The sequence below is a fragment of the Chroicocephalus ridibundus genome, chromosome 16, assembly GCF_963924245.1.
Source record: "Chroicocephalus ridibundus chromosome 16, bChrRid1.1, whole genome shotgun sequence".
Taxonomy (NCBI): domain Eukaryota; kingdom Metazoa; phylum Chordata; class Aves; order Charadriiformes; family Laridae; genus Chroicocephalus; species Chroicocephalus ridibundus.
This window is the reverse complement of record NC_086299.1, coordinates 7,443,386-7,464,399: the sequence shown is the minus strand read 5'-3', so window position 1 is coordinate 7,464,399 and position 21,014 is coordinate 7,443,386. Positions and strand designations below refer to the sequence as shown.

Below are 21,014 nucleotides of genomic sequence, written 5' to 3'. Positions count from 1 at the left end.
TGCGACAAATATAAGGGGGGGTGCTTGGGTTTTGATCTTCAATCAATTAGGGAGTCAAAGAGCAGCAGCCTTATGGGATGTAAGAAATAGCTTTCCACTTAGAAAGGCAGGCAGTGGAAAGGCTGACAGCCCTGGCCATTAGGGCTTAGTGGAGGTCAGTAATTTCGCTATTAGAAAATGGACGCTGAGTGAGGAGAACGCTGTAAAGCTGGTCTGGGAGGCGAGGGATGCTGGGGGACGGGGAGAGCAACTTGCCCCTCTCTGGTCTCCATCTACGTTCACAAGTGAATAGGGGCAAGGAGACAGCGTTCCACCACTCCTTGAGTAAGCACCTTCATTTCATTTCAAATGCTCTCCTCTGGTCTGCAGTAACACCAATCCCACGCCAGGTGCTACACACTGGGGTGATGCTGCTGACGCAGCCAGAGAAGATTTGGGGCTGTGGGAGGGAGCAACATAAAAAAAGGAGGAAGGACTGAAGGGCAGCATGAGGTTCTCCAGAAATCTGCTTCTCAGCGCACAGACACTCTGTTACAGGACAACTTTTGTTATTTCTCCTCAAAACGGATTTCATTTCAGAGCAATATTTGGCAAGGAACCCAGCCCGTTGTGTGCTCTCATTGTACAATCTGCTCCTACTTTTGCGCCCAATCCTCTTTTTTTATTAACAGAATTTCGAAGGCATTTCCACCATACATGCCCATTTGCTCACATCCTGCCCATTACTCAGTCCAGCGTACGTGTTTACTGATATCCCCTGAGGTTCCTTCAGAGACGGGTCAGGTAAAAAACTTTCGCCATTTTAAACAGGTACTTGAAAGCATTACTGCCTCTTATCATTAGCCACGCCATCACATTTTGCTGGGGACTTAGACAAAGCTGTGTGTGAGCAGTTCCAAACCTACCATGTTAAATCTCAAATGTTATCATTACATTTCTCCTCTTCTCCTTCCCTCCCCTCCCCTACTAATGAAAAAGGCCAGTCTCTGAAATAGAAATTAAATTCGTGCACCCACAAGACAATGCTGGGCTTAAATCCAACAGTATGTGAGGACCTTACTGTTAAAGCTGAACCTTACTCTCTGGCTAAATGGGCCTTCCCCTGGTTGGAGATTCTTGGAATGACATAATGGAGATCCTTAAAGGAGGTTTGAACCTCAGGGTGAAAAAAGCTCAGAGGCTGCTCCTGAGGTAACACGTTTATCACTGTCACTTGGAATCTCCCAATGAGTGTAAGGAAGTTAATGCTCCCCAAACTATTGCAGAACAATGGAATCTGTAGTCGCAAACTTCCTCTGCATTGCTTTATTTTGGGTCTAGGATAATAAACCAGAGAGCAGCAACAAAAAAGCAGACTGGCATAACTTTTAGTTTAGCTTGCTGGGGGCAGGCAGCGTAGTTAATAGTCTGCGAGAAAGGAAAAAGGGCTTCACGAAGCCAAAATTTCTAACTGAAGTCTCCTCTATGTGGTACTTGTACCAGTTCAACTCTGCCAGTATTACTATGACTAAAATAACCGTAGAGGTGACATAGGTGTGTCGGTACAGAAATGCCCTATACTCATCTCATTCTTTTCCCCAAATAGGAGAAACTCTTCTCGTAGCCATTCTCACCAGGAGTTAGTAGAACTTCACCAAACCACAGTAATTAAGGCAATGCAACTGTTCCATGCAGGTAATCTTGTAAATGAGCAAGATTTTCAGGAACCTAAAATCTGATCAAAAGAAAAAGGATTTTCTTCTGCAGTGCCGTCCCAATAATCTTCAGAGCTGAGTGCTTACAGTCTGGGTATCAAGCTACGGTATCGAGCTCAGCAGATGCCTCTGGTTATGTGAGACAAGGTTTTAAGCCCTCTGTCTTCCAGACAGGAGGCACAACACAAAGGCTACTTAGCACACCCTGCAAAGCAGGCTAAGGAGGACTCAAGAGGTCTCACTACAAGATGAAAACATTCACCTTTAAGCTTGGGTCACCTGGATTTCAAAGCAGATGAGCCGAGCTCCCTTCAGCGTGAGGCCTGGTGTCCTTAATTACCTATGTGCAAGACAGCAAAGCGACACAGTTTTGCAAGGACTTGGTTGTGAAAGTTGGCATCCGCTGAAATGCACTAACTTCAGGGGTAGTAACGGGTCCCTGCTCCTTTCTAGGACTGCAGGAACATCATGAGGCAGGTGTTCTCTGCCTCGGACCTCCTCTGAAGGCCTTCACCATGGGCAATTGCCTCAGATTACAGAGGAAATCACTGTCAAAGGCTAGGGCGAGGGTCTAGCCAAGAAACTAAGCTTCCCACTCCTATTCTAATCCCTGGAGTCTTTCCTTCACCGATGCCCAGACCTCAAAGTAGCAGTAGGCATTCTCTTGTGCCAACAATGGAAGGGAACAGTCAATATAAAGGAAATTGGGAATAGGAGAACACAGAAAATGCAACAATGTTCAAAGCAATAATACAAGTGTTTCTAATGTTAAATCCATGCAGGTGTGCACGAGGGCCATCCAGGGGTACAATAGGAAAACACATGTTTGCTCAGGCCCTGACCTTGTTTTCCTGCTATCACAGTTTAACCTATTTCTTCCTCTCAGTGGGAGACAATAAAACCTCAGCCCAATCCATCACCAATCGGGGAGGATACAACAGGTGAATTAAACACAGAAAGCAGATGGGGCACTGGCTCTGCTGGGCCCCAGCTGTCATGTCTGCGAGCTGTCTAGCCTTTATGATGCTGCTGTCTCTGCAGCCAGCCCCATCACACCTTCCACCCCGGTCCCTGGGCTGCTAATGACACTGGGAACAGAGCCAGAGCCCGCTCCCTCCGGCGTGGCTGTGCAAGAGCATGGTCAGGTCGCCTTCCGCTCATCGCCCTTGAGCAGGTGGGAAATGGCTGGCCCTCCCCCGCTTTGGGACAGGAGGGCTGGGGGACCCATTTGCAAGGGACAAAATGCTTGGAAATGCTGAGGGAGTTGAGCAGTAGATGTTCCCTGCCTGGGCACCAAGCGCTAAATTATGTGCTCTTGTTTCTGTAATTACTGCACTCCTCGGAGTGCTGCCTGGCCCCGGTTTGCCCCAGCTATTCCAGCTTTTCCCCCACACGCTGTATCGGAGCTCCCAAGGAGATGGAGAGGACAACAACTGTACAAGAGCAGCGAGAGTCTAGCCCGCCTGGTAAGAATCACGCACTGCTCTAAGGCATCAAGACAAAGCTTAAACAAGAGACCTTCACACAAACTGATTGCAAAGTAGTGAGGAGCACAGAAACGGTAAGCTGGGGGACCACTGGCTAATAACTACTAAGTATTTTTTCTTCATTTCCTAATAAACAAGGCAAAGCAATTACAGTAATTAAAGATTTAAGATAAGAGCACTTTATATTTGGGGGGCCCAGCATATCAATTATATAGTTATCATGTTGTTCTCCCTCCTAATGAGACAATCTAGCACTATAATTTTGCAGAATTAAAAGCATAATTAAAGAGGGCAGGAGAAGAAGGGCATTTTACCAAAACTGATTAGGAGGGTTCCCTCCTCCCTATGCCTCCTGCGTGCACGCGCAGTGCGGATGCATTCCCCAAACACCTTTTCATTTCCAAGCGATAACCCTTGAACGTGGCTGTTGGACAGCTGCAATGATAAACCCAGACTTTAATTACAGGCGGGTTTTATGAGAAGAGCTGGTTACTGTTTCGTCTCCTTACTTTCTAGCTCTCAGTTGCTGAACGTACCAGCATCTGCTGGAAGGCAAGGGGGGAAACAGCTTATCTACTCAGGAGCAAGAAACACATAAAACATAAGAAAAGCAATTACATGCCTTCGGTTTCCATTCCTCTGTTTTTATAGGGCTTGTCTCAGAACTGAGTGATTTTATGCATCAGAGGAAGATGACAATCAAGATGAGCTGCAATGATATGCATGGGAGGCCAAGACACAGTGCCTTTAGGTATTTATTTTCCTGTAGTTACATGTCTTCTAAACATATTTTTTCAGAGGGATGAGAGGACCCAAAATTTTGCAGCTGAGTACTATGGGCACTGAGTGAGACCATACATGAGAGCCCAAGTGACAGTTATCAGAATGTAACTCTAGACAATCCCTTCTCCGCTTCCTTCAACCCTGCATGATTCCAGGATACATGTATAAGGTACTGAGAAGGACACGATCAAAATACGTGAGTGATGAGCTAAGCCCCGGCATCTGAGTGACTCTTTGCCTACTGCAACTCCATTGCTTCTACTTTTAGACTACAGAGGCACTCAGGACCAGTGAGACACGGCTGTGCTCTTTGACACTTGTAATCAAGAACGTATAACAACCACCATTGCTGCTACCTCCTTCCCAAACTTTGCTCCCCAACATTAAATTAGCCAGTTTATATCACATCAGAATTTGGGGACAACTGAAAGCAAAAGGCGGGACTTTGGACCCATACACCTCCGTGTATTTTCAGACAGCTATGTAAAAGGCCCACAGATGACTTCTTGGTCATGCAATTCGTTGGCCTCACCAGACACAAAGATACAGAACGCTGGGCAGAGGGTGAAATACAATTTACAGTCTGCAAATACAGACATCTCTAGTGCAAACACTAGGCCCATGGTGCAAGGCCCCATAGAGCCCTACTTGCCACAAAGAGGAGAGAGTAAGTAGAAAAGAGGATCCAATGACTCTTTCTGAGCTATAATGTGACATTTGTGCTTTAACTTCAGGCCCTGGAGGTGACTCCATTGGGCAGCCCGGGCGGTATTGGCCCACAAAGGTTGGTCACCTGCTGCCCAGTTTTCTCTGTCTTTGCTCTCGTAATGCAGCACTCCCTGGCAGGAAAGTACCTTCTTTTCATGATACTGATATGGAGATCCTCCTCCTGCTTTACTTCAGGGTGTTGACCATTGCTCTTATCACTCTCTTCACTGTCGTCACTATGCGAGAAAATTGAGGTCAGCTCTTTCTTCGGGATCCTGGTTGGAGGTAAGGGGATCGTCCTCTTCTCTGCCAGGCGACCCCGGTTCTGCCACAGGATGGAATTAGTTGGAATGGGAAAGGGGAGAAGGAAAAGAGAAGAAAACAAGAATTTGGTTAGGCAACCCAGAACCAAGCAGCTCCTCTCAAACGGCTGCCCTGCGAAGGCAATGCTGTTAGTCACTGCAGGTTTCAGACTGGTATGTTGGCTGGGCAAAGGCTATGTTCGCTTTGTAAAAGACTTTTCAGCAGAGGCATATCTGTATCTAGTTCTTCCAGTTCTAATATTAAAGTCATGCGCTTCCAGCCCCTCCCCACCTCTTCATTCCTCGCTCGCGTCTCATCCACACCAACGGGAAAAGAAGATGGCAGCAGAATTAGGCACCAATCTCTCTCCAGAGTATTTCCTACCAAATGTTGCACATTAACATAGCAGAATAGGTTAAACTAAACCTTTGCCAGTAGCCCAGGGAAGGCATGATGCACTTTTGACTGCAGAGGGAAAACTACCTATGCCAGCCAGCAGCAGGTTTGACTCTCACACCAGTGAACAGTCCGCATCAATTTTAACTGGAATTACTGAGCCTACTCTTCACCGCTCGTTTGCGTTTTCAGGTGAATCTAGCAGGTCTCGCCTCGTGCAGACTTCCCCTAGGTGGTCCTGGCAGTGTGCGTCCCTCAACAATTCACTTCTGACAAGACACAGGAGGAAAACTCCCAGGAGGCAAAAGCTGCTTTTTCACTCCATGTGTATTTGTGTACGGAACCTAGCGCAACATGACCCCGCTCCCAACCTCCTATCTTCTGCAAGTAGTGAGAATGTATTACAGATTACTCTGTCTCCGCACCCTTTGTGCCTGATCCACAAGAAGATAGGAGCCTAGAGCTGCCTAAACTAGAGTGTGTTGGGTTTTTAGCTCTCACTGTGATAGAAGACGTTGCTAGCACTTGGGGTGTTTGGCTCCATCTGTGATCAACCAAGACAGAAAGCCATAATACGAGCACTTGTGGTAGATGTACACTAGAAACCCAGGGAGACTGTAATGCCATCCCTCCACAGAATTTAAAATTTTAGCCAACAAAATCATGAACCTGGGAAGGGAACCACAGCGAGGGGAAGTAAAGCACACGGTTTCATACACGTTCTTTGTACAAGTATGTAGGCATACTTCCTTCAACAGGACAAGTCATAGAAAAGAAACATGTTTTTAGCAAGGACTGGAACAAAAGGAAGGAAGGTGTGTGAAACTGGTTGGGTAAGTGCAGAGTAGCATTTGACTAATAACAGTTTCCCTGAAACATCAACTCCAACTTTCCAAATAAACCTGGCAAAATGAAAGCGTCCTGGGAAAGCCAGTTGGGCTCTCTGCAGGGGAGAATGGAGCAAGACTAAGTGATAGAAGAGCCCACGTTTTTTTCATTAAACAAATTAAGAACTTTCCACAAATACAAAACAAAAACTTCTTGTTTACCTCTGTCAATAAATTCCAGTTGTGGTCATTCAGTGGAGCCCTAATCGCTGTGATAATTAGCTAAATCCATCTGGAAGGCATCACCCCAAGGAGGCACACGAGCTTTCCCGATCTGATGCAGTTCCAAGCCAAGAACACAGCTGTCTGTGAACAGCAGACACCCAAGGGAGAGAAGAGCAGTGGGCCAAACTGGCTTAAAAATGGGAAAACACGTGTATACAAGGAAAAAGACAGGCACTTTTTTTCTTGAGAGACACGTGAAGAAGAAAAACGCACCCTTGAACAGCAACAAGGTGAATGCTCCTACACCTCCGAGTATCCCAAGTACAAAACTTGGATCAAGCTGCAACAGGCTTTGTGGTGAGTCCAAACGCCCGGGGACACACACAGGAGAATATCCTTATTGTGACTATTGCTGGGGACTCTCAGACACCCACCTGCACAAGGCGAACTGCTGTGGTGCGAGGGGCCAACTGCATCCATGCGGCAAACAGCAAACGCTTCTCCTCCTCGCCCCGGGGGCTCCCCTTGCACTAGCAGAGATCCACTCACACAGCCCTTTGCAACGAGGTTTCTCACTGACTGTTCCCTGGAGGAACACGCGATATAAACTGCACATCTCCCACCCCTAAATACTTTTTGCATACTAGGTGTATTTCCACCCCTGTCCCCTTTCCTGCTCCAGTGCATACAGAGAATGTGCACAGAGGCTGAACTCCAGCCTGTGCGGTGTCAAAAGGACAGCAGGGAAAAGAAGAGAAAGGGAAAAGTGAGGGGAAGGGAAGGAAAAGCAAGGAGGGCAGTATTTGCACCAGACTTGTCATGCTGAAAAGCTAGGGCTTGGTATCAGCACGAGCTTTATCATGCCAAAGCTTTATATATTTTTCTGAAGTTGCAATTTATCATAACAATTAAAGGGAGAAGGGAGGGAGGGTGTGCAAATTTCCGCTTCAAAGTAATTGCAGTTCACTCTCTGCTGTGACTTCACAGGCTAAAGAGAACGGCACTGATCAGATACTAAAAATCATTTTATGGCCATTATGGTACCTTCCAGCAGTTACCAGGTCTCAGTGACTGCCCAGGGACTCATCAGCCCTAACAAGAGTGAGAGTGCAGCAAACGGGGAGGCACTAAACCCAGAGATACAGCCCACCAGACCAGGAACGCAGGTTCCCCCTTTCCTTGCTCCTCAGAATGCTTATTCTTTGCCTTTCTGTGAATTGTGCCCTTACACCTAAAGCTGCTGCATATATATACACCTATATATATAAAAACACGTTTATATATGACTATATATGCAATATGCAACTACGTATACACATACCTATACGGATATCACCTAACACACAGAGAGCTTCTTCCCTTAAAAGACAAATGAACTAACATGAATGGAAAAGAGAATCTGCACCTGCAGCAACCTCTGGTCACAGATGTCCTCTCCTGCTTTTGTTCTGACCAGGGGCCAGGCACGGACAACATCGGAACCGGGGCCACGGTGGTCCCAGCGCCCTTGTGTACCCCTGCATGCCATCACCAGCAATGCATTTTTTTAAAGTTTTGTTTACTTTGTATTTTTGCCATTAGGTTTGAGGCATTTTCTTTATTTATTTATTACATTTCTCCATCCCCAGAAAATTAAAACAGACTAAGCCAATCAATTTTGCCTTTTATGTTCATCTATAGTCAGTTTTGAATCAATTGCACTTTCTTAATCTGTTTAGAGACATTCACCAGTAGATACACATTACTTTTAAATTAAGCACAAAGGTAGCCAGAAGCCTGGTCCAGAACCTGCTACAATCAATTGTCTTTCCATTGACTTGAAAGGGCTCTGGTCCAAGCTGCGAATAAAACCCACTCATTTGTGAGAAGCCCTCCATCCAAGGAATCATTCCTATGACTCCGGTTTTTGCTAAAGTCCTTTGCCGGTTGTAGAGACAGCTTACAGGACAGGAACATACCTACAGAGCTGAGCAGTATATTGAGATACCTACGGCTACTCCGACCCGGGGTTATCAACTCTCACTTGGCACGGAGGCGGGTGGTGAAGCGCGCACTCAGCAGAGCGGTGTTATGTGCAGGAATACACCCAGGGACTGCAGTGCCACCGCGATATATGGGGAGGTACATTAGGATTTATAGATGTTTGATGTAAGCCTCGTAATCCCACATTTAAAAAGCTTGTATTTGTGTGACAGTGTCATTGCAGAGCAACCTCGTACATTAACGGCATGCTGATGTTGAACCATCAACCCCGTAAGAAGGTTTGAATATTTTAAAAAGAAAACAGCCTCCCAATTTGTTGACATTCATTGGGATGTCTGATGCTTGGGAAAACAACCCAATCAATAGTCACCTACTGCCAGAGAGCCAGGCATCTTGGGAATCCAGCTCCCCCCTCTTAAATAACTCCATTTTTACACACATAAAGAAAAGGGGGAAGGTGTGCTTTGCCAGCTGGCTTGCTTAAACTAGTAGGGCTGTTTTGGACAACGGGTCAGAAGGAGCATTTTCTATAGCTGCAGAGCCAACAGCTGTCAGTACAGGTGCAGCACCCCCAGCAAAAAGATGAAGTATACGTAGCGATAAATACGTCTCACAGCTCAGCCCAGCGAAGCCAGGCTGCCTGCCCGGCAGCTCCCTGCCCCGGGGAGCACAGGCAGAAGGTGCTCTAAGAACGGAGTGTGCCCCTGAGAGCAGGGGGACCGCAGGATCCCCACGGAGGACCTGTTCTCAACGCGTACGTCTGTGGGTGAAATACAGCCAGCCAAAATGCTGCTGCAGAGCTCCCGCACAGGTAGGTGCTCTCCCCTGCCTTCCAACGCATCCTCCGACAACCTCTTTGGCGCCCGAGCAGAGTCGAAGATGTTTCCTTTCAGGCCAAATACTGACTCAGCTCAGAGGAAACCTCTTCAGAGCACCTGCCTTTCACAACACAAGGATTTCCCCCACCCCTTGGACAGAGGGTCGGGGGGTGGAGAACAGAATATCACTTATTATGCTCCCTTTAATTAGCGTAACTAGAAAGTAAAACATTTCCGCAATTCTCCAAAGCTTTTACACGGGTGAGCGTTGAGGGCACTGCAGAACTGCTTCGCATATTAGGACTCCCTTCCCTTTATACATTGTTAAAGATTAATTTTGTGGGTTATGATACCAGCTAACGAAGCACAACTGGAGTTTGAGTCAATAACCCTCTATTCCCCAGACACGTTCAGCTACCCACCCAGCCCTTCCTGCGTCAGTCCAGCCCTCCGTCACTCACCACTTCATCCTCCCAGGGTCTTTTGACACCATTAATTGCTTTCATTGCCTCTCAAAGTAGTGTCTGGGTGGGGGGTTGCTTTGTTTTTAAAAATCACAGATGGGCATATTTCCTTTCCCCAGGAAAAATCAGATGGGTACCAACACACAATTTAAAGTTACCGATTACCCAAGCCTGGAGGCGCAGCTACAAGTAAAAAGCACCCAACAACTTGGGAACAGCGGTAGGTTACCTGAGTGGAGAAGCCTAGAAGCCTGATTGCTCTGTCATGAAAGCAAGGGACCATCAGAAAGATGGAAAAGAAAACAGTCATGATATTTCTTCCCTTCCAGAGAGCCGGCGGGGGGGGGGAAATTCCGCTCTGTGTGGCTAAGCAAGGTCAGTAGAGTTACAAAATAAAATCTTTCTCCCCCCCACCCATCCAACCCCCTCACAGCTCTCCCCTGGAGCCGTGGTCTCCCAGCCAAGAATACCAAAATCCGAGCTGTTGTGTAAGAGCCCTGGGAGAGCTGCAGATGGAAGGCCGGGTGGAGAGCATGGGACTTGGGGGAGAGACAGGAAGGGAGGGTTAGGAAAGGTTTCCTGCCCTGGGAGCTACTGCAACAAGGTCAAAACAGCTGAACGCCCTGGTGTGACATTCAAAGTCAGCCAGAAAAAGGAAAGATTCCTCGCAGAGAGAGTCCCTGGTGAGCACTTAATTGATCCCAGCAATGGAAAGGCCTCTGCTATGAGAGCTGCAAGGCAAAAAGCTCCATGGAAATAAAAATGCACATGAAAGCAAAGCTTTTGCCAGTCCACATTAACTGCCAGCCAAGCTCTGGACATCTGATCCCATTGGGAATTGACCCAAGAAGATGAGCAGGTGCAGTCCCTACGGACACCGCTTCTCCAGCATCCAAATCAGTACCAGAAAAAAAAAGCACAGAAATGCAAATGCACAGAGTTTGCACACTGATAAAAATATCAAAGCTGTTTCCAAGATGATTCACGTGCCTGTGATTCAACTCAAAAAAAATTTCTATCGGATAAAAAAAATAAAAACCTTGCTGAAGCAACAGCACATGCATTCTTTCTGTATACGTAGATCTGGGAAATACAGGGAGCAGACAGGGAATGCTGGGGGGAGGTAAGAGGGGAGGTTTGTGCGCTGCCAATGCTGGGAGCTGAAGAATGCTAAATCTTTTCCATATGTGAAGGAAATCCTCAAGTCCAGACAGCATTTTCTCTCTCTTTTTATTGATAATAAAGATAGGCAAAAGGAAAGGAGGAGGTTCTGAGAGCCTGGAATAATTTTCTTTTACTTTTCCAAATAATAAACCCGGTCAAATGGCTTTAATTAGGAAAATTACACAGCAATGGAGCCCACACATCCCCCTGCAGGATAACTGACAGAGTTTGCATTTACCTTCAGCTGTGATTAGTGTAAACACCTAAGAAAGGGTCACTTGCCTTCCAAGATAATCCTCCACTCTCCCCTGAGCCTTCATTAGTTGTTCCAGGCCGATGTGCTACCAGGCTGACAGATTTCGGTAGCAAATCTGGTCCAGGCATAGTCCTGCCACCCTGCGCTTACCAGCTTCTCCGTCAAAAGGGAGGTCACAGCCAGGAGAAGGTGCCCAGCCTCTCATCTTACCTCCTGCTCCGGTGTTCGGTAATGAACAAATGAATAAAACAACAGTCGGCAGCCTGCCGCTGCATCTGTTTTTCTGCCTCAGTCACAGTCCAGCCCTTTAACCTGACCACTACCAGGTTTATTATTTATCATCTCTTTCCAGTGACGGCAATGTGACACTGGAAGTTGTTCCAGCGCAGGAGGGATGGCCCAAAGTACAGAGGGAGCACAAGGGAACGGACAGCAACGGTCAGGCAAAAAATTACGGCAGTACAGGCCACAAAGTCTCTTCCAGGTTTCAGGGACTGTGTCACACTCTTCATCAGGGTCTCACGAAAGCGGTTTCCAAGCCCTGGCCATGACTAGAGGCAAGCTGAGGAGACAATTCAGCAGAGCCAGACAGGTCCAAGAGCTGCAGCCAGGGGGACAACAGATTCTGGGAATAACTGTACCCAGCAGGCTCTCTGGGTCTACCCTTGACGATTCCTCATTCACGGGTTTCAGTTGTCATCAACTGGTTTATACAGAAGCTATCGATTCCAGTACAGACCGTCCAGGCCCATTTTTAGGGTATATTATCTTGTGAGAGAGAGAGGGAGGGAAAGTATATCAAAGAAGAAAATTACTCTTGATCGTAATTTCCCGGTGTGATCCTAGGCCACTCCCTTGATCCCATTGTCCTCAGTCTCCCTGCTATAAAAAGCCGTCAGTAACACGTTCTCTCCCTTGTCCCTGTTCTCTATACTGTTATTATTGTAAGCTTTTTGGAGCAGAGGATGAAGTGTTGAGTCTGAAGCTGTGCACAGAAACAGGGCTGTAGGTACTACTGTAACTGGAGAAAATATGTATGTTTTAAACCAAAAGACAGTTACAAGGAAGGGAAGCTGCAGCTCTTCCCATCAATATTAACGATATTATTTTCTGAAGCCCTAAAGAAACAGATGAACATGATCTGTGAACAGAAGGGAACGTTTCCCATTTATTACCTCTGAGCGAGTTGTAAAGCCTAAAGGATAATTTGTTAATAGAGTGAGAGCCATGTTTTTCTGGAAAAGCCAACTGGAATTTCCAGTCTTTGAGGGGAGGTAGCTCTAAGATAGAAAAATCTATCGGTACTTTGGAGATACCTGTTTTCAAAAACTCTTTGGAAGAAGGCTGAAAAGTGGCCGAGTCTTTGTCTTCTGTGTCTGTTCCACATCAAATAACTTTGTCCATTTCAGTCTGAGTTTGCAAAGAAGGAAGCAGAGACGTGAAGCCAGGTCCTCAGGCAACGTAAGTCCGTATTAATGGAGTAAAAGTCAACTTACACTAGTCGAGATGTGGTACACTGATGCTATCTCCTAAATAAAAGCAAAACTTACATTTTTTTCTTTCCTTTCCTGCTCCTCCTCTCTGGTGAAGAGGCAAGGAGCAAAAGGGCATGGATGCTTTCAGACATTTTCCCTTCTTTTCATGCACCTCACTGCTGTACTTTTTGAGTAACAGGAAGACAAGAGAACAAAATAGCTGTCCGTCATTCCCCCAGGTATTAATGTTTCACTCCACAGTTTCGTTACATCAGGTCCAAGAGAACACAGCCTTTCCCAGCAAGTCTGAAATATTTCATCAAGAGGAATTTGACCAGGTTTTGTACTTTTATTCTGCTCTGGAGACACAGGCTTAAAGAATTTCTTTGAGATCCTTGAGATTTCTGAGTGTGGCTTACAGCCTGCTCCACCAAAAGGAGACAGACCCAGGCTTTGTTCAAGTCCTACAAGAATGAGGACCAGCCACAGTGGCTTTTCACTGGGTAGAGTGCAATTTCTGCCTCAACTTCTGCCTCGAGCTTTTTTTTTCTTTTTTCGTAAGTCTTCACTGTCATAAAGAACAACTTTCACAAAGATCAAACAGAAACGTTAAACAGTTCCTCCCAAAATGTGGTTGTTGCTGTAATGGAAACCAAAACAGGCTTTATCTAAACAGTTCAGTGTGTTTTATGAAGTTCAATAATTATTATCATCATTTAATGGGACAGACGGACCTGAATCTGTTGAGAGTTCATTCCTCCTTTTCTTTAGTTGTCCATACGGAAGAAGATTTTGCTGCTGCTGTAGTTATTGAGAGCTACAGCTGGTTCTTTTGGAAAAATCAGGTCCAACACCATCCTAAAAGCTGGGCTTCCAAAATACGGAAGTGCCCCGTGATCATTCATGACTTGGAAAACGTAAGCTCCAAGGGGCATCGGTGGAACTCGCAGAGCGCCAGTCCCTAACCCCAGCCATATTCACCTCAAACACCCTGGTGTTAGACTGAGCCAAGAAACGCCTCCTGTCCATCCCCACAGCTGGACCACTCTTGTCACGGGCAGAACGAGATGGGAACTCACCAGAGGGCAGTTCTTCTCAGCTTTTTAAAAAAAAATAATTTCCCAGCAGTTTCCCTCAAAACTGAAGCAACCAAACTGACGAGAGCGGAGAAACGGCAGCTGCTCCACACAGTGGAGATGAAGTAACCAGAGCTTTGCATTACATCCTAGTATTCCCCAGGGAGGCTGGTGCCAAAAATCAGGCCCATCTGTCTCCGTGACAGGACCACCCAGGAGTGCAGCCCCATCCTCCCTGGATGGCACAAACGCCTCCTCAAGAACGTTGAGCTCAAGCCTTCGGTTAACACCTGCACAGACATCATTCAGGCTGGTAAAGATATAAAAAGATGCACATACTGTAGTGTTTCAAGCCTGATCCCAGCACCAAGAGGAGATCAGAAAAATCTGAGGAGAGAGAGCTGCCGCTTTCTGAGGGAGCAACAGCCAGGTCTGCCCACAAAGTTCCCTCGGAATGACTCAACCCTCCCGACAGCCAAGCAAACTTTGGAAATCCAAAGCAAACAAGAAAACTACAAATATTAATTAAGGCATTGCTTCCACTTTTGCAAAAAAAAGCCCTGTGTTTAAGCAGACATCATCCTCTCAAACTATCAACACCAAAACAAAACAGGGAAAAGGCGCCGTTTGTTCACAGATGTGCAATGACGGGCAGAGTTTGTCTAAACAGAACGTACTCTGCAGTGCCGCTCAAGGCTTTGAAAGGACCCTTTTTTACACATCAAAAGCTCTGACACCCGCTGCATGCACAAGAGTGAAGCCATAGCCTCCTGGAGTCCCGGCCCTACCACAGAGAGCCAAAAGTGAGTGAGATCTGAGCCAAGAAGCCCGTCTGTCATCTGCTGCGGTGATGCTGCCGTTGTGCAATACTTTTCATTTGGAAAGCACAACCTGTTTTATAAGCTTTTGTTATTTAAGTGTTTCTAACACATCTGGGAGGCTGGTGAGGAGCAGTAGGTCCATTTCACAGTGGTGCCAAGTGTGATAAAGATACGCAAACCGATGAACTAAGTCATACAGCGAGACCACTGCAGAGCCTGGAGCAACATGTTCCACTTCCAAAGCCAAAGGGTCAATATAGTCACATCCTCTGTAGACCCTTTTCAACTATCACACGAACTGGACTACAATACCTTAGCTGTGCCTTCTAGTGCTATGGTTATAAATCACAGAATCATAGAATCGTTCGGGTTAGAAGGGATCTTAAAGATCATCTAGTTCCACTCCCCTGCCATGGCAGGGACACGAGGTTGCTCAAAGCCCCGTCCAACTCGGCCTTGAACACCTCCAGGGACAGGGCAGCCCCAAATGCATCCTTTCAAGTAAAAAACAGCTGATGTCCCCCTCTCTCCCTCCCAATCTCATTGCCTTCATATGTGCACAGACACACAGCCTCCACTGGAGGAAGCACAAAGGATCTGGTTCAGATGATTGGAAGGGACTGACTGACAAATTGATCCTCCGCTTTTTTAACTTGACCAGTGTCAACACGCACCCGTGACAAAGAGCTGCCCGGGCACAGAGTACCCTGCACTAGACTTGGGTGTCACTGGTCACTATCAGTTCTGCACTAAGGCTGCAAATGGCACTTATCGCTGGCATGAGACTCACAGAACCACCTTCAAGTCACTTTGGGGGTGATTTTCTGATTTTACTCCACACACACAGCCTGCACAATGGAAATGACTTACCCAAGATTTGCTGGGTAGGTGACAAAACGAGGGAGAACCGAGAAGGCTTGTGTGTCTGTCACTCCCCTGCTCCTACTGCCAGATCACACGAGCTTCCATCCGCGCCACTTCTCAGTTTGTCACCCCCTTCAAGAGAGCTCCTTCCTCGCTGTCACACACTGTACGGCGGCACTGTTACCTCTTTCCACCACCCTCTGCGATATAAAAACAAGAAACATTTCCCCTTCTCCTCCTTTCACTAGTACCTTTCCTTTGGCTGCACTGCCAAAGGTACCCTTTTCTGTAGTTTTATTCATTTTCTGGAGCTTTGTCTCCCTTCCCCACATCCCTCCCACCCCCAAACCACCACAGACTACCTATGAAAACCGCTGCTTCCATTTCCGCTTCACAATTTGCCTGCCACACCTGGGGGATTTCCCAGCAAATTGTATTACTTTATTTGGTCAATTGGCCTACAAATTGATTTTCCTGTACAAATAATGAACATTTATGGTTATTTTCCCCATAGACTGCTTTATTTTCCATGTAACAAAGACTGATTTCCTGCAGTTTTTGAGACCCGAGCATATGATCTGCAGTTACTGTGACCCCTGGTTGATGGATGGCAAGGACTCGAAGCACAACAGGAGGGTCTGGGGTTTTTTTCTCCCCTTCTGCTCTAACAGTACTACAGACAGAGGTGATAGCTGGAAGTAAACACCAGTACCAGACCAAGCAATTCTACATGTTTACTATGGGAATAAATTTTACTATTTTAAAAGAGATTCAGTCCCAGGACCCAGACAAAGCAGATGAAGGCATCGGGGGGACCGAGGGCCGAGCAGAGTGTCCCGGGGTGGCAGGAGGCTGCGAGCCACCACAGGTGCCTTATCTGTCCACCAGCACGCCCAGGTGCCCAAAGCATTAGAAATGGCAGCCCCTGCTCATCGCAACCTTTGGGGCCACGCTGCAAGGACTTTCTTTAATCTTAATCACGTTATCGTGGAGAGAAAGGGAGGAGGAGCCAGGGAAGAAGGGTTTCTAGAAAAGCAACTGGGAGTGAGGTGACCTGGCGTGGTTTGTGAGCAGGGAGCAGAGGTGTCGTTCTGTGCTCGTCCCCCAGAGACGCAGAGACAGAGCAAGAGCTCCACAATGCACTTCATTTCCACTAATGAGAAAACGACTTTTGAGACAGAGCCTCGAGCAAGTTTTGAAGGTCACTGCCGCAGGTGTGGAAATGAATTGGGCTAGATCAGGGTCCAAACATAAGTTATTCTACTTAGACCACAACGGATTATTTGTGTGCATGAGGGGTTAATAGCCTCAGGGCTGTGATGTGTGTGTATGTTTAATTTAATACATCTCGATGGCTGAGGCTGCTAGGGACAAAGGCAGAAGCAAAGACGGGGAGGTTTCTTAGGTGAATCTGAGAGTGCGGGTGGACACAGAAGAGAAAGTCAATTATCCGCAGTAAGTCCCGACCGCCTGCAATTCCCCATCCCCGGTCCTCTGGGGTGGGTTTGTCCCATGAAGTCTGACTTCAAATCCAATAAAAAATTAACTGAGTTTCAACAACTCCTAGACATGCCTCCTTAGAGTTTTAATACGTGCTCTTCAGCTGCAGCTCAGAGTGCAATTAATGAAAGGAAAGAGAGTCTGAGACTATCAGGCATGAGGCTAAAAGCATGCCAAATTCCTGCTTAGCTGCTTTAACTCAGGGGAATCCCTCCCTCCCTCTTGGCACTGCTAAGGATTGACATGTCCTCAGTCCATCAAAACACTGCAGGAAGAGCACGACAATGACATCCTTAACAAAAGCTAGTCAGGGCAAAGATGCATCTCTCACAACCTACCGGAATAGCGTGCAGGTATTTCATTCCATGGTCCACTGTTATGGGCTTCACAGTACATGGCAGTCACCAGAACACATCTGAAAGTCTACCTCACCAGGGAAGTCAGTGCTGCAAGATCAAGTTGCTCGCATACCCCGCTCCTACTCAAAATGCAGATTACACGTGCTGATTAACTGTGCCAGGAGAGAGGGAACCTAATCCAGAGACAGGGCAGTGAACCTCCTGGTCCTGGTGCTTTGTATGAAAAAATGGGTGTCAGACAGATGACTTGCTGTGGGCATTGCAACAGCTCTGCCAAGGGCAACAAAAAGGAATCGATTATCAGCTTCACAAGGTGCAGTCCCTGGAACCACAATGTGAAACCCATTCTTGTTGAAGTCCAACTCTAGCAGAGCAGTAACAGCACTTTGGAGGCTCATAGCCTTTTACTTCAAGGCCTGCGGCTTGTATGATACAACACAGTTGTATATATGTAAGGCAAGTGAGACCGCGGGAAAGTAGGGTGGAACAACTCGCCCAGCATCACACAGTAAAATAGCAGAGGATCCAAGAGTGGAACATAATGGTCCTGTCTCCAAATCTGGTGCTCCCACCACTCAGTAATCAGTGTACCCCTGAAAAAGAAACCTACCTCAGATCTACTTGTGAGTAACCGAAGGATGATCTGATACTGCTGCCTGCAGTCTGTAAAGAACTGTGTGTAACGCGCTATGCCTGTATCTTTACCCTGAACTCAAGGGTACCTGACTGTCTCCTACACGTGTTCTGCAAGCGCTGGGGGCCACGCTCATCGTTCCCTGTGACTGTGCAGCACCTAGAACCACGGGTTCCACTTAGACTGTGTGTACTAACAAAACCAAAAGACAAACCAAAACTACTCAACAGAAATATGCAACTAGTTGGCTCAGCACATTAGAAGCATCACGAGAAGATACTGCACGATTTACAATTCATCTGTATATATAAATGTAATGGTGGGAATTAAACAACCAACAAATACAGTGGCTTTCCAACGAGTACTCAGTTGAAGTAGGGAGTGTTTGGAGGTTGTATGTTATTAGGGAGTGTTAGGAGTTGTATGTTTTGAAGATAAACACAAAGAGAATATAAAAAAAAACCACAACATAACCCAAGAGAGGTAAATAATTCATCAAAAGAATAAAAAACAAGAAGCCGGAAGGAAAAAGGAAGAAATACCAAAGGGAAGAGTTTTCTGTCCAGGTAAAAAAACTTCCTCTTGCATGGGAGTGAAAACCAGAGCCAAAATTAATTGGGGGGGATGTTTTTAAAGCTGAAACATTTTGTCTGGAAACTGGTTATCTCCCCTCTTAGACATTTAAGCATTTTCCTGAGGTGGCAAACAAAGTCTGGTGCTAAGCTGCTGACAGAGACAGCGTGGTTCTCAGGTGACTTCCAGCAGCTCTTCAACCATGGACAGGGACTCCGAGACCCGCTCGCACACCCAGCACTTCTTCTGAAGCAAGTCTAGTAGTTGCTTTCACCCAAAGCCACCAAATCATCAAACAGCCTAAAGTACATAACGCTGTGTTAACATAACTCGCCCATCACTATTTGTGAGTTTTGTAGGTTTTCTTCAGTTTGTTGAACAAAGAACTGGCTCCAGAAAAGGGTCTCTAGTTGGAAGTTCGCTGATAGCAACTTTTGCAACTGACATTCACTGCTTTAAAACTCGGTATATCGGTAAAAAATCTAAACTAAAACCCACACAGTTTTCAGTGCATACACTTTTGCTTTCCCTTGCATGCGTATACCTCCCCAGGCTGTGGCTCCTTCCCATCACGTGAACGATGCTGAGCTGTGCTTGGAAAGTACCTGGACGGGATACCCTAGACTCAGCCTTCTGAAGGAGGGGAAATTTATGACTCAATAGGTGGCACTCTTCCTTCTTGAATAAATGTACTTGGGTATAATTTGCTGTCAGAGGTGCTGGAGAGCAAATTTAAGGTCCCAACTTCTTATTTACTTGGTGATTTTCTGGGCCTGTTAAAATAAAAATCCCAGCCAAATACAAGCTTTACCAATTACACTCTGCCAATCCTAATTCCCCCCCTGCAGTTCCAAGAAGACAACACAGACTTCTCTGCAGTCGCGTGATCCTCTTGTGCACAGTTAAGCAGCTCTGTTTTACCCGGCAAGCGTCTGCACTTGAGAAGTCTGTGAAAGCGAAAGTGAAATCCCACCCTAGGCTTGTTTCCATCCCATCTTCCTGCTGCCGAAATCACCAGTTCCAATTAACAGCTCTGGTCTTTCCTGCAGACACCCAGGGATACGGTTTTAAAGCGTTGCAAGGAGTGGTGCATACGCCTCCTCCTAAGGGCGCCAGGCTGCTGTGGAGGAAACCTGCTTGAGAACTCCCTGTCTGCAGCTGAAGGGTAAGTCTATCTACAGGAGCTTCTCCTTATCATTAGCCAAATTCAGAAAAAAAAAGACATACTGTCTTGTGCCCCAGACTGACGAAGGACTTGTTTTCTAAACCTCTTTAAGGGCCCTCCATAGGGAATTAGTCATGGAGGTGAGTAATAGCTACGATTTGACAAAGCCTAGGAGAGTGAGTAGTCATCTGACAGGTTAACAGGAGCAGGGAGCAGCTGCTATATTTAGATGCCATTAGCACGCACATGTCTTCACACATCTCTCCAGGCACACCTGTGTTCCCGTATGTCCAGAAGGCGTGGGAGGGGGAGCGGTTAAAAGCCAGTACCTTGCCCACATTTCCCAGGGAGGGGGTAAGGAATGAGGGGATTCTCTTCTCCCTGTCTTATCCCCACCCAAGTTTAGAGCCATTTAAAATCCTGAAAGCAGACCTGACTTTTGCTCTCCACGATCACTGCCTCCAGAGAGGGTCAATTCCATTCTAGTCTGAAGAACAAGACAAAGATACAGACCAGATCTTGCACCAGGTCTTCTGCTGGTGTGGACCTTGCCTCAAAGAACAGCCTCAGGTAATGCAAAAAACCTGGAAGGCTTAGCCACTGGTTTTCAATTGCTTCCCATTTCCTGCATCTTAAACATTTTCAGTGAACGACTGGACCCTTGCAGGCTGGACTTAAATTTCGTGATAACAGGCTTGCCTTCACCAATTATTTCCCAGAAGCTCTTTGGAGTCCACGCACCAGCGAGGATCAACAGACCAAAGGATAAAAACAGCGGCCTAGGCTGTGATGGTGACTTTTTGAAGCTGAGCTCAGAAGACAAAGCTAAGCAACAGCTGGGTCAATGGCCAACCTCCAGCTCTGAAACAGACCCCTGCTGCTGCTGCCGCTCCTGGCTTCTCACCACCTCAACAGATCAGGAAGGACACAGCAAGGTCAGGGACCTTGGATGTCACTACATGCCAGCTCCATATGACAGCCACAGTGGTAAATGAAGACGGCCCGCAATGGCATGACACTGCACACCGACATTACGCCAGGGAAGGTTTAGATTGGATATTAGGAAAAATTTCTCCACTGAAAAGGTCACCATGCATTGAAACAGGCTGCCCAGGGAAGTGGTGGAATCACCATCCCTGGAGGTATTTAAAGCCGGGCAGACGTGGTGCTGGGGGACATGGGTTAGTGGTGGTTTGGGCAGTGTTAGGTTGGTGGTTGACTCGATGATCTGAAAGGTCCCTTCCAACCTAGAGGATTCTACGACTCTGTGATTAGCTGCCCCTGCTGTACTTACAGAAGTAAGGCAGAGATGCATCCAGCATTCATTCCTGCTCCCCTCCTCTTTCCCCTCGGCGCCCCTCTCCCACCAATTCCTAAAGCCGACTGAAAACCAGCTCCCCTGCACCCTGCCATGCCCCTGTGCTTTCAGCTGTGTAAAA

At 46.8% G+C, this 21,014-nt stretch overlaps 1 protein-coding gene across 1 annotated transcript in view; it reads right to left on the bottom strand.

Moving 5' to 3' along the window:
* The window catches only part of SAMD11 (sterile alpha motif domain containing 11), a 126,108-nt gene that overhangs the window by 82,171 nt on the left and 22,923 nt on the right, over nt 1-21,014 (bottom strand). Inside the window, exon 3 of the mRNA XM_063353928.1 lies at nt 4,819-4,997. Within this exon, the coding sequence (XP_063209998.1) occupies nt 4,819-4,997 (179 nt within the window). The remainder of the gene's footprint in view (nt 1-4,818; nt 4,998-21,014) is intronic.